We start from the raw sequence: 13,609 nt of genomic DNA, 5'->3' as shown, positions 1-13,609 counted from the left end.
AGAACCATCAACCCAATGCCTACGGGGCACCCTTTTACAAACCATCTGAAAGGGTTAGTGGGGCTTCTTTCTCACCCAGGGAGAGCCAGAAACACAGGAAAAACACTGAAGCTTCCCCTTTGTTCCCTGTACCCTATTCCAGGGCGCAAGCCACAGCAGCACACAGACTCTGAGACGCGGGCTCATAAACACACACCACGAAAACAGAACTCTCAAGGTGGAGGTGAGAGGTGACTCTCCCAGCGCTCTGGGAGAGCTAAATAAATGGAAGTTTCCATACAGGCAGCTTCAGTTCTGCAATCAGAGCTAAAGGTTAGCCCTGCTGCCTTGCGGGGAGAGAGGGAGGAGGGTTGTGTGCAGCTGGGGTCACCAGAGTCTGACATTTGCTTGTCCCAGAATCTCAGATTTCTTGCATCCTCAGAAATGTCAACCCTGGGAAACAGTAGGGTGTGGTGGCAAGAGTTCAGGGTGGGGGGTGAGGGGGTGACGGAAACGGCCATACACTTGGCAACCTCACCCCTGCCCACCTCAGGGCACAGTGGCCAACGCACACCATGGATTGGCTGCCCCTTCTTGGGGAGACCAAGGACACTGACCACACATCTCAGAAGGGCTGCCATGTAGGTGGGCTGTGCTCAAGCAGTCACCCAAGTCCTTGGCAAGGGGTTCAAGGTTGACTTGGGGGTGGCAGTGCGGTGCTGTTGGATGAAGTGCCTATAAGGTCTCCGCCACCCTGAGGTCCTCAATTCTGGAAACTGGTCTCAAGTCTGAGAATCTCCTTGTGCTGTGCTTGGAGGACAGGGCTGCTTGGGGGCAGTCAGCTTCCTACCGGGTGAGAATGAGGGAATAAATCGGCACCCCACCCACCAGCTCTCTCCAGGTTTGCTGTGGTTTGGCAAATCCTGGGTCAGCCAAGATCTCCCTCCTTCTAGTTGGCCAAAGTCAGTATTCAGGTGCTTCCGCAGATGATTGGGGACTCCCATTCCATCCCAGCACCACAAATTCACCTAACTTTTCCTTGCGGGACGTGGCCACGCATTTCAACTTTCCTCCCCTCTCTCCAGGAAACGTCCCCGACTCGCCCCCGACCCAGGTGGTCAGAGGCGCTCCGCCGCCATCTAGCGGTCATCCGCCGCTGTACACCCTGCTCCTTGCGAGCAGGTGGGGGGAGGGGGCGGATATTTTGCTGAGAAATAATACATCTGAATGTATTGCCTTTTTTCCTTTTTTTTTATTTTTTATTTTTATTTTTTAATACAGGGTCTCACTCTGTTGCCCAGGCCGGAGTGCATTGGTGCGATCCTGAGAAGCTGGGACTACTGGCGCACACCACCACGCCTGGCTAATTTTAAAATTTTTGTAGAGAGGGGTTCTCACACTCCAGGCTGGTCTCCAACTCCTGGCCTCAAGCGATCCGCAGGCCTCAGCCTCCCAAAGTGTTGGAATTACAGGCATGAGCCACTGCAACCGGCCTTAATTGATTTATTAATCAAGGAAACTTCTTTGGGGTTCCTGGACTACAGGAAAGACAGCTAACCAGTGCTCATCAGGAAAAATGTTTTCGTCTAAATTAAACTTTTATTCTGTGGTTGGGGCATCAAGAATTCTCCTGGAAGCTGAAGCCTACTAAAAATATCAAGGGAGTGAGGGGTCACAGGGTCAATTTGGGGGCCAGGGACAGCTGGCTTGCCAGAGAAAGGGGTGGTGTTTTATTATAGACAGATCTCACTGGCATCAAGAAAGTGGATTATTGAAGCTCCTTTCTTTTCCTCCCTGAGAAAAAAAGGATGCAAAGCCATCCGAAATCATGTGATGCCGAACTTCCAGACTCTGCAGCTGCATGGCCATGGCGGGGATCAATCTGCCTCATAACCCTGAGCCCCCAAAGGCTTTTCCTTCCTCTTCCAGGATGTTAAAACTTTACTAAGTGAAGTTGGCATGTTCTGAGGCAAATCTGATTTCCTTCTCTAGGGTGACTTTGTGGAGAAGGCACGGAATTAGCAGGTACATTCAGACGTGAGCCAGCCAACAACCATAGCAGTAACCTCTGAGGCATAAGAAGCCTGGGGCCTCCCTTGCAGCTCCTTCCCAACTCCACAGAGATCTAGGGACCAGCTCCCAACTCCCTCCAAATGGAACTGGGCTTCCCCTTCTCTTCTAATGCTTATTTGCATGCAGCCCTACCCATTCACTCACTGATTCATTCATTCAAGTCATTCCTTGATCAGTCAACACCCCTCTTCCAGGCTCAAGTGATCTGATCCCCACGGTGAGGAAGCCCCTGGCCTGGTACTGGAGACAGACTTGTAAAGAGAGGAGCAGAGCTCAGTGTCACCCCTGGGTGTGGTGATGGAGGTAGGCAAGGTGCTATGGGTACACTGAGCTGAGGACCTAGTCTGGTGGGGTTGGAGGACAGAAGACTTTCTGGAGGCTGTGGCCCTCAAGCCAGACAGTACAGGAAGAGAGAAGGGTATTTTGGGCTATGGCTTAGTAGGTCCCTACCCCTCCCTTCTCTTTGTCCCCAGTCTTTGCTCGCTGGCATATCTAAAATTATTTCAGTCCTTATTTAGAGATGTTTGCTATATTGGGTCTGTCTTATTTTTCTAACCTGACATCTCAAAAAATATCCCTGTGCCCCCATTATGTTTTTTTCCTCTGAGTGTAAAGTTCTGGCAGAAATGTGCTGTTGGCATCATCTCTAAGTAATAACATCCATTTATGTCCGCCCAAGACCCAAACTTCCTCCAAGCTTCCCATGCCTAGGAGTCCAGCCCTGACCTCTCAGGCTGGGCTTTTTAGAACCCTAAGATATAAATAACTGTCTTACTAAACACTGAATATCTTTCATTTCTTACTTTATTTTTATTTTTGACAAAGACTATCCCACTTTCTCACCCATGACCATCTTTGCACCCTCTTTTCACTAAAAAGATGGGGAGCATCTTTATCTTTATGTGACCACAGAGTGTCATTTATAAAGTGGGGATGATGACCCCCACCTTGCACCACCATTTCTCCTGCGGGGCTGTGGGCCTCTCTAGGGTGGAGACTCTGGTCTCTCTGATTTTTCTCTTTTGTTGCCTCTGGTCTCACCCAGACCCTGAAAACTACCCAGACCTTTAATGTACTTGGTTAAGAGAAAACAGAACTTCCATTCTGCACCATGATTCTTGCAAACTCAATGTCACTCTTCCAAAGACAGATGATTGGCTCACTGAGAGCCTCATTTTTCTGTACCTCACTTTTCCACCCTTGAGTGGGATGACATCCAATGAGAACATCACAGAATGAGAACAAGAAATCAGGAGCTCTGGTTATGTGCAAACACAAAGCCCCAGCACTGTCCACCAGGACAATGGACACTGGTCCAACTGCATTGGAATGAAAGCATCAACTGACCAAGTCATTGAAGAAACAGACTAAGAAGGCAGAGCTTTCCCAATCCAAACAATGTCTAGAGAGGCTGGATGAAATTAAGAGCTAATTCGAGACTGAAGGCTATGAAAGGAGAACTGACTTCCTTAAAAGCTGTGGATGATTCTCTTGCTAATGTTCACATACCCCGTCCCACTGGAGTCACAGTAATGTACTTTGGGAAATGATACAGTTCCAGGGGTAGGCCTGATTGGCTCATGGATTTTCCCTTGTGCCTTGCCACGCGACCCAATTCTAGCCAAAGACACATGAAGGAGAGAGCTGCTGGAGGCTTCTGGGAAAGTTCTTTGTTGCTCCTAGAAGAGAGTGATGGGCAGCCACTTTCACTTGCCAGACATGAATGAGGAAAGATGTGGCCTGATGACCACAGGCAGCCCTCTCGGAAGGAACCAGTGGAAATGGCTGGTTCCTGTCACAGCAGGAAGCAGGCCTGGGGTGCTTGTAGATGAGCCGAAGTACACATATGGCTCATTTTAGTAGTAATGGGTTGGTGAGGTCCAGGTTCCACATGTTGGGGGTCACATGGCTCTCAGACGTCATGGGATGAAGTTTACAGCATAAGGATGAAGCCGACACTGAGGCCAGCAGAGTGCAGAGATGAAAGGAATCTGGTTCTTGTTGGCACTGCTGAGTCTCTGGACCAATCTCAAAGCCACCCTTGCCCTGGACTCCGTGGTACCTGGCCCAGTGAGTGTGAGGTGGGTTTTCTGTTACATGCAGTCCAAAACAACTGGCTGATGGAGTTACCAGTTCTTCATGAGAACAGTGTAAAGAAGAGATATTATGATGGCAGTAGAAATTTATAAGACTTAGAGATGATGGAGTATGAGGCATGAGGGAGAAGACATCAAGCTGGCCCCTCAGGTTATCCACGTAACAGGGCATTGTGGGCAGCTCAGCTGGGGTGCAGATACCTCCCCTGTTCCGCTTCTCCCCTTCTCCCGAGTGTCTGTTCACCTCTGTGGACACGCATGAAGGTTTTTGAGTGATCACTATTGAGGGCGGGAGGCACCTGGCTGGGGGTGGGGGTAGAGGCAGCGGGGGAGAGGCAGATGATACAGCAGGCATGATGTGCCAGCCCAGCTTCTTGGGTTGAACTGGAGACCTGGGTGTAGAGTGGTGAAGGCCAGAGGCACATAGGACTGGAGCTGGGGCCATAAGTCGTGCATTGACAACATGGTACAGGTAAGCAACACATTGACAGCATGGTACAGGCTTGTCATGGGGGTAGCTTTCCTTCCTCACTCTGCATGGAGCTCACACTGCATGGGTTTTGGGTTTCTGAAGCCCCTCCACTTGGCACTGGCACTCCCAGAAGGGACACCATTGGCAGCAATAGCTTCATGGGCACTGGACACGGTCAAGAGGGAGCCAGAGCAAGGGAGGAGGAACACAGACTCCAGGATGACTACGGTTGACTATAGGTGACTAGAGGTGACCACAGCAGGCTTCATGTAGCTTTGGGGCATTTTGGAACCCACTGGTACCTGTTGCAGCAGGAAGGAGACTTAGGTGCTTGTTAATGAGCCAAAATTCATATTGCTCATTTTGGTAGTGATGGGTGGGTGAGGTCTACGTTCTATTGGTTAGGGGTCATAGAAAATACATATTGAGAAAAGACAGTGCAGTCTGGGGCTTGCTGGGTTTGAGATGGCCAGGACAGGCAGGCCATTGTTACTCAGGCTGGATTTGAGTGCTGTCACTGAAAAGGCAGTTTTTAGCAATGACTTGGGTGAGACAAGAACATTTCTCCTCTCAAGTATGCAGCCAACTCAGAGGCAAAAGAATAGATCATTCCACAGACACTCACCAGGATTCTGAGATACATTTGGGATCCCTGTGAATATGTTCAGGAAGTAGCTGGATATAAGTTGGGAGTTAGACAGAGAGAGAGAGAGAGAGAGAGAGAGAGAGAGAGAGAGAGAGATCTAGGCTAGAGACACGACTTTGAATGTTATCAGTTGAAGGAGATTAATTTAAGTAATGGGAATGGATGAAATTACCTAGTGTGTAAAATTAGTAGAGTGAAAACGGCCAAAGGCAGAAAACAAAGTACCCAACATTGAAAGAACAAGCAGAGGAACCTCAAACAATTTTTAAAAGGCCTGGAAGGAACAGCCAGAGGAGGAGGAGGAAAATCAGGAGAGGGGCTGGGCATGGTGGCTCACGCTTGTAACCTTAGCACTCCGGGAGGTTGAGGCAGGAGGATCACTTGAGCCCAAGAGTTCAAGACCAGCTTGGGCAACATGGTGAGACCCTGTCTCTATTTAAAAAATTAAATAAAAAAAGAAAATCAGGAGATCATGGTTATAACAGTGGACACAAGGAGGCTGGAGAGGGAGGGAGTGCCTGACAGTTTCAAATGCTGGACAGAGATAAGGATCGTAGCAACAAGGAAGTGGCTGATGCCCTTAAGAACAGTTTCCGTGGTGTGGACAAGGCTGAAGCTGGACTGCAGCAGATTGAGACATGAATGGGAGGGGCGAAGGGGAGGTGGCAAGTGTCTCCAGCCTTTCAAGAAGTTTGACTTCAAAGAAAAAGAGAGGTAATGGTACCTAGCAGGGAGGTGGAGTCAGAGGAGGACACGAGACTGGAGTGTGATGACATGGGGTGAGGAGGTAACTGATGGAGCAGGTGCCTGAGAAGGTGGGAGGGGAAGGCAATCAGAGCTCAAGGAATGGGGCAGGCCCTAAAAGGGAGGAAGGAAGAGACAGGGGTGCGGTGCAGCCCATCCATGACTGTGTCTACCTTCTGAGGGTACTAGGAGAGGAGGTCATCTGCTGAGGGCAAGAAAGAGGGGACTTGAGGCAGACACAAGCAATCAGAACTGGCCACCTCGGGACTAAGCAGGACCACAGAGGAGGACTGCCAGGCAAAACTGAGAATCAAGTCGTGGCTGGAGACCTTGAGTCCAGGGAGGCACCCAGTCTGCACAGTCATATGATTTTCCTCCCTGAGCCCTCAGCAGCCTGAGTGCAGAGGTGAAGAGAGGAGCAGCAGACAGCTCTGCTATTTGGGCTCTGCTAAGCAGCTATCTGAGGGACAAAGGGCTTCTAGGCAAGTCAAGGAGCTCGGCCAAGATAAGGTTCTGACCCCCATCAAGGCGACTGCTCCTTCTTCCTCACCCCGCAGGATTTTCATGGATGTAAAGCATACCAAACCACCTCACACCCATTAGGAAGGCTGCTATCAACAAAATGGAAAATAGCCAGTGTTGGTGAAGACAAAGAGAAATCAGAGCCCTCATGCACTGTTGGGTGGAATGTAAAACGGTGCAACAGCCACTGCAGAAAGCAGTATGGCAGTTCCTCGAAAAGTCAAAAATAGAATTACCGTGTGAGTCAGCAATTCCCGCTTTTGGATATATACCCAAAAGCACTGAAAGCAGGGTATTATTAATTATTATTATTATTATTATTATTTTGACAGCCTGTCACCCAGGCTGGAGTACAGTGGTGGTGTGATCTCAACTCACTCCAACCTCCACCTCCCAGGTTCAAGTGATTCTCTTGCCTCAGCCTCCCAAGTAGCAGGGATTACAGGTGTGCGCCACCACACCTGGCTAATTTTTGTATTTTTAGTAGAGACAGGGTTTTGCCATGTTGGCCAGGCTGCTCTCAAACAGCTGACCTCAAGTGATCGCCTGCCTTGGCCTCCCAAAATGCTGGGATTACAGGCGTGAGTCACTGCACCCGGCCTGAAAGCAGGGTTTTGAAGAGATGTTTGTACAGGCATGTTCATAGCAGCACTATTCACAATAGCTAAAATATGGACACATTTGAGAAAAAACAGTCCAGTGTGGGGTGTGTCCATTGACAGATGAATGCAAAAGCAAAGTGTGGTATAGTCACACAGTGGACGATTATTCAGTTTTAAAAAGGAAAGAAATTCTGACACATGCTACAACATGGATGAACCTTGTGGACATTATGCTAAGCAAAATAAGCCAGTTATAAAAGGACAAATACTGCATGATTTCACTTACAGGAGGCACTTAGAGTAGTCAAATTCAAAGGGACAGAAAGTTGAGTAGTGGTTTCCAGCAGCTGGAGGAGTGGGGGAACAGGGAGCTATTGTTTACTGGGTATAGAGTTTCTATTTTGCAAGAAGAGTTCTGGAGATGCATGCTGGTTATAGCTACCCAACAGTGTGATGTCCTTAATGCCACTGATGCTTACACTTAGGAATGGTTAAGATGGTACATTTTGTTACATGTATTTTACCACATTTTTAAAAAATGCTTTAAAAAAAAAGTATACTGAGGCTAGGCACTGTGGCTCACGCCTGTAATCCCAGCACTTTGGGATGCAGAGGTAGGCAGATAACTTGAGGTCAGGAGTTTGAGACCAGCCTGGGCAACATGGTGAAACCCCATCTCTACTAAAAAAAAAAAAAAAAAAAAAAAAAAAAAAAAAAAAAAGTTGGGGCATGGTTGCACACGCCTGTAATCCCAGCTACTCAGGAGGCTGAGGTGGGAGGATCACTTAAACCTGGGAGACAGAGGTTGCAGTGAGCCAAGATTGTGCCACTACACTCCAGCCTGAGGTACAAAGCAAGACTTTGTCTCAAAAAAAAAAAAAAAAGTAAACAGAAGTTAAAGGCATTGGACAGGGTAGCTAGAAGCAGAATCAGATGGGCAATGCATGTTACCCACAGTCACCGTGATGTTGGAAAGGGATGGCTGAGAAATGGAAGCCCAGTGCTGCTAGCCAGGATCAAGGGATCAGGAGCATACAGATTGGGCTCTCTTCCTGTGTCTGTCATTTTTTGTTGTTGTTGAGACAGGGTCTCACTCTGTTGCCCAGGCTAGAGTGCAATGGAGCAATCATAGCTCACTAAAGCCTCGACCTTCTGGGCTCAAGTGATCCTCCCACCTCAGCCTCTGAGCAGCTAGGATGACAGGTGCGTGCCACCATGCCCGGCTAATTTGTTTTTGTAGAGATGGGGTTTTGCCATGTTGCACAGGCTGGTCTTGAACTTCTGGGCTCAAGTGATCCTTTCACCTCAGCCTCCCAAATTGCTGGGCTTACAGGCATGAACTAGCATGCCCTGCCCCGGTCTCTGTCATTGTGTGACCTTGGGCAAGCTCCTTGTACTCCCTGGGCCCTGCTGTCTTTGAGAATGTTTAGAATGGATGCGTTTAGGTCTCTTCCAGCTCTAACAGTCTCAGATTCAGGGAAACTGAAAAGCCCTGAAACCTCACAGAGCTCAAGGGCACTGGGAGGCGGGCAGTGGGGCCACGGAGCACTTTTTTGCCGCAGTCCCTGAGGTCTCTTCATTCCCTACAGAAAAGGTTCATTCCTATACATAACACTGGCCTTTGTAGGAAGAGGCATTTTGGACAAGACTGAAACCAAGCTCAGAGCTGTAAATGAGGACTCTTCCTTTTGTTTTATATTGCCCCAGAAAGGACCAGGTTGGACATTTTGGGAAAACCCCAGGATATGCAGCAAGAGCCAAGAGGCCTGGCGGAGAGAGGTCGTTCCTCCCTCGCAGTGGGATTTTGCTTCGCTTCAGTTTCCCCTGGCTTTGGTCCTGTGCCTGCGCTTCCTTCCTCCAGGAAGCCCTCTGGCTGCCAATCGGGGCCCCCAGCTGAGAGCTCCAGCAGTGAGGCAAATCCCTTCCCCGGGCTGTTTCCTATTTACCCAATGGTAACAGCTTTTCTGGGCACACCTGGAGACTCAAATCAAATCAAGGGCCTCTCTGCCTTGCAGGCGCTTCATTTGGATTCGTTTGTTTGGAAAGAAACCTTGCAAAGCCTCAATTTAGAGGCAAATTGAATGATAAGGCAAAGCCTCTGCCAGCCTTGGGGTTCAGGCTAGGGAGTGATACACAGGGGACACCTGGAAAGGGGTACACCACAGCGCAGGACCCCTGAAAGGGGTACATCACAGTGTGGTACACCTGGTGGGGGAACACCCATAGCAAGGTCCACCCGCGGTGCGATAACACCTACACGGGCACATGTGGACACTGCTTTGCTCCGAACCAGAATCCCTGGAGGTTTCTCCACTTCTCTCCATACCATCCTACTCTCCACGTGAAAAGGGCCTAACAGGCTCAGGCCAGGGCAGGAAATGAATTCTCCGAAATAGCTAGGGCATGTTAGAAGGCTGCACTACTGCTTTTGACCACCAGAGAGCAGTGACGCAGTGACTTGCTGGGTGCTCAGAGAAGGACCCCACCAGTTACATCATTTGCAGAGCCCAGTGAAAATGTGGGGCTCCTTAAGAATTTCAAGACAGCAGCCGCAGAGCATTTAGCCAAGTGTTGGAGCCCTTCTAAGCACGGGGCTCTGTGCTACTGCACAGGTCACATGTGCATGATGCTGGCCCTGGCCCAGGAGCCTCAGGTTTTAGCCCAGCCTTCAAGATGGTAAGGACCTGACAGAGCTCAGGACAGCGCTGCCACTGCAGGTGTCCCTTAGCTGCCTCCGATCTGCTTGCCTATCCTTTTTTTCCCAGTGTCCTGATGACAATATGCACAATACTTGGAAAAGTTACATTTTCAGAGAAAGCCACTGGGGTGTAGTTTCTGCAAAAAAAGGTATGTGGTTTCACCATTGTTAGGCAGTTTATCTCAGGAAGTGGGAAGCTCCTTCCAGAAACAAGCCCAGGGGATCCAAGCTCTACAAATTTAGCTTTAGCTAAGGCTCCTCGTTTGCTTCTAAAATACCTGACAACCCTTCATTTTTGTATTCAAAGCAGCCAGCATGTTCCAAAGTGTTTACCAGCACCCAGGAAAGAAAAGTCCAGAACTGGCTCCTAAGGTCCTACCAGTATTTACAATGCTGTGTCTAAGAGCCACAGGGTGAGGCTAGGGAAAGCCCTTGTCAGAGTCAGAAGTTTGATCTGCTGTGTGACCCTAGGACCTGTTCCTACCCCTCTTTGGCCTTCAGCTACGCCACCAAGCCCCATGAAAATGAGGACATCAAACTGGTGTGTCTCCCCTGCCCCACCTAGCTCTTGCCCTCTACCACTCACCTTCAGGAAGTATGTTTGTAAGACAGACCAGGCTCATGAGAAGTGAATTGGGAAATGAAGGCATCCAAGCTGATTGACAAATTAAGTAGGAAGAGGTAAGGACCACCTTTTTGAATTGCAGACCCGCATATTCTGCATGCCTTCCCTGGAAAGGGAGTGCCCTAATGTCTGCAGAGCTCCTAGCCGAATTCTCTAGATTACCTTACATCCTAAGCATGTTCCTGCATGCAGGGTACATTCTTCCTGGTCGCTTCCTAGTGAGAGTCTGCTTCATAAAGAGAAAGTGCAGCTCAAGTCCATCCCTTATGGGCTCTGTGACCTTGGGCAAGTCCCAAATCACTGTGGGTCTCCTTCTTCCCAAGAGGGGAGTGGATGGGTCATTAAGGAGTGCCTCAGTCCTAAAATAAATTTTATGATTCTCCTAAGAGGTCACCTAAGAGGTCGTCTGGCAGGTATTTTCTGTGCCCACTACCTTTTTCTGAGGAAGTAATGTGTGAGTAGGAAAAGGGCCTGAGTGGTCTGCTGTGAATCTCTGCTGTCTCACTAGCTAGCATCTCTCATCTTGGCTGCTGCTGCTTGGAAGATATCCATATAAACCCAGGGCCTTTTTAAAATTTTTTATTTATTTTTATTTTTTTGAGACAAGAGTTTTACTCTTGTCGCCCAGGCTGGAGTGCAATGGTGCAATCTCAGCTCACTGCAACCTCCGCCTCTCGGGTTCAAGCAATTTTCCTGCCTCAGCCTCCTGAGTAGCTGGGATTACAGGGCTGCGCCACCACGCTCAGCTAATTTTTGTATTTTTAGTAGAGATGGGGTTTTACCATGTTGGCCAGGCTGGTCTCAAACTCCTGACCTCAGGTGATCTGCCTGCCTCGGCCTCCCAAAGTGCTGGGATGACAGGCGTGAGGCGCTGCGCCCGGCCTAACCCAGGGACTTCTTAGCTAGCTCAATGGTCCCAGCACCTACCCTTCTCTTTGGTAATCTTCGTCCAGATTTGACAGGAGCTGCGAGCCCGCCGTGGAGAGATCGACAGCAGCCAGAGGCAAGTCCCGATAGGCAAAGTTCACCAGCTGCACAGGAGCAATGCTCTTGGTTTCTTCGTCTACTTGTTGGGAGATGATCTCAACTTCAGAAATTCCTCCTTCTATGGCAGGCCTGGGTTGGAGAGGAGGAACAATGGGAAAGAGTCATCTTCAAGGGCCAAAAAATTCTTCCATTCCTCAAGGAAAAGAAGGAGAATGCTGCTATGCTGGTGCAGGGCTGAGGAAGCTTAAGGTTGCCCCTCTTCCCTCTTGGCCACCCGAGGACTGGACTGAGGCCCTAACAGTCCCATCTCTTTCAGTGGTTGGGGAAAAATGGGAGAATGGGAAGAGGAAGTGCTCAGACCTGAAAATATGAGCTTTAGTGGGGCAGGGTCCTTCATGAAGGGGAGGTAAAGACCCAGATGGATAAACTGCCAGCCAGCAAAACGATGGCTTAGACTTTTAGGACTCTGGGTCACTGGACTCTATATGGGAGTAAGATATTCTTTTAAGTTGTCTCCTGAGTTTCTTTGTAAAGGTGTTTCGAAATGTTTCTATTCTCTATTCCACAGTAGAGAAAACAGGTTTCTGTTCACAACTGGATGTACTGTGGTGATAGAGGAGCCTACATGGAGACTTGCAGAGACCTAGTGGGCCTTGGGGTGGTGAGGACAGGAGGCTCCAGCTGTCCCTGGTAGCCACTCCCTTCCTACTTGAACTGGTCCTACCATATGTCTCTTCTTAAGGTTGGGAATAGGGGATGGGAGTCACTTGATCCAATGTCTGAGGGGTTGTGGGTCTCTTCCTGTGTTACTGTCAGGCTCACCTTGGGCACGGCCAATAACTGACCACTCCAGTGGCATTCCCGGGCATCTCAGCCAGGGCAGTACCACCTCCCAATCTACCAGGGGGTATTTGGCAATTTGTGGAGGTATTTTTAGTTGCCACCATGACCACAGGTGATTGCTATTGACATTTAAGTAGGGCTGGGGACGCTACACATTCTGCAATGTGTCAATAACAACTAAAAACTGTCCTGCCCAAACACCCACAGCAACCCTGTCCAGAGATGCTGGACTAGAAAACTTTCCTTTAGCTTCCTGGGGCACCATCTTTGGTCTGTCCAGTATGTCCTTGACCCTATCTCATCCTGTAGGCACAAGAGTGAGCCCTTGTCCAAACAATGAAAGTTAGAAAGGAACAATAGTATAATGGCAAGGAGTAAAATTTAAATATTGGAGGGAACATTGAGGGTCAGTGCCCAGGATAATGAGGGCCCAGTTTTCATACTGAGATGGCAGCCCTGTCTGCTGTAAACTGTTCTTGGGCTCTGGTGCTGGCTTGAATGCCAACTTCTGCAGGGCTCCTCCTGAACCTCAGTTTCTCCAATCAGAACATGAGGAGGTAAAATAGAATATTCCTAAGGGCTGTTCCTTCTCACTCTATGATCTGACATGGATAACAGACATATGGAGAAGATTGGAGGAGCTCTGGAGTGACAAGTCCCTATACTTGTGTGGGAGCTCTGAATTCTAAACTTTTCCAACAACCATTGAAATCTAACCAACAATACATAGCTGCAGGCCGGGCGTGGTGGCTCATGCCTGCAATCCCAGCACTTTGGGAGGCCAAGGCAGGTGGATCACCTGAGGTTAGGAGTTCAAGACCAGCCTGACCAGCATGGTGAAACCGTCTCTACTAAAAATACACAAAATTAGCTGGATGTGGTGGCGCATGCCTGTAATCCCAGCTAATTGGGAGTCTGAGGCAGGAGAATCGCTTGAACCCGGGAGGTGGAGGTTGCAGTGAGCTGAGATGGGGCCATTGCACTCCAGCCTGGGCAACAAGAGTGAAACTCTGTCTCAAAAGAAAAACAAAAACAAAACACAGCTGCAGTTATCCAGTAAGTTCAGAGATTAATCTACCTACTTCTCTTTTGCTTGGATTATCCGATAATTAAGGGGAAAGTGAGATTCTTATTTGAATGCCACAGACTGGCTGCCTAGACCACCTGAATTCACCAAGTAATTTCTAATGCCCGATTCTTATTTGTAGGCCTTATTTAAACCTTTGCTTTTTGCTACTTGTCAAGCACAGATAATAGTACTCATCATTGCATGACATTTACAAAATGACTCAAGATCTTTAAACGAAACAGTCATAGAATAT

At 48.9% G+C, this 13,609-nt stretch overlaps 1 protein-coding gene across 4 annotated transcripts in view; it reads right to left on the bottom strand.

Moving 5' to 3' along the window:
- The window catches only part of TMEM266 (transmembrane protein 266), a 150,046-nt gene that overhangs the window by 55,685 nt on the left and 80,752 nt on the right, over window positions 1-13,609 (bottom strand). For all 4 annotated transcript variants that reach the window (XM_050799851.1, XM_050799855.1, XM_050799853.1 and 1 more), the window contains one exon: window positions 11,385-11,573. In XM_050799851.1, coding sequence (XP_050655808.1) covers window positions 11,385-11,573 — 189 coding nt within the window. The remainder of the gene's footprint in view (window positions 1-11,384; window positions 11,574-13,609) is intronic.

This window comes from Macaca thibetana, chromosome 7 (assembly GCF_024542745.1).
Source record: "Macaca thibetana thibetana isolate TM-01 chromosome 7, ASM2454274v1, whole genome shotgun sequence".
In the NCBI taxonomy this organism is placed as follows: domain Eukaryota; kingdom Metazoa; phylum Chordata; class Mammalia; order Primates; family Cercopithecidae; genus Macaca; species Macaca thibetana.
Note: the sequence above shows the minus strand (reverse complement) of the source record. Positions and strands in the feature narration are given on the sequence as shown.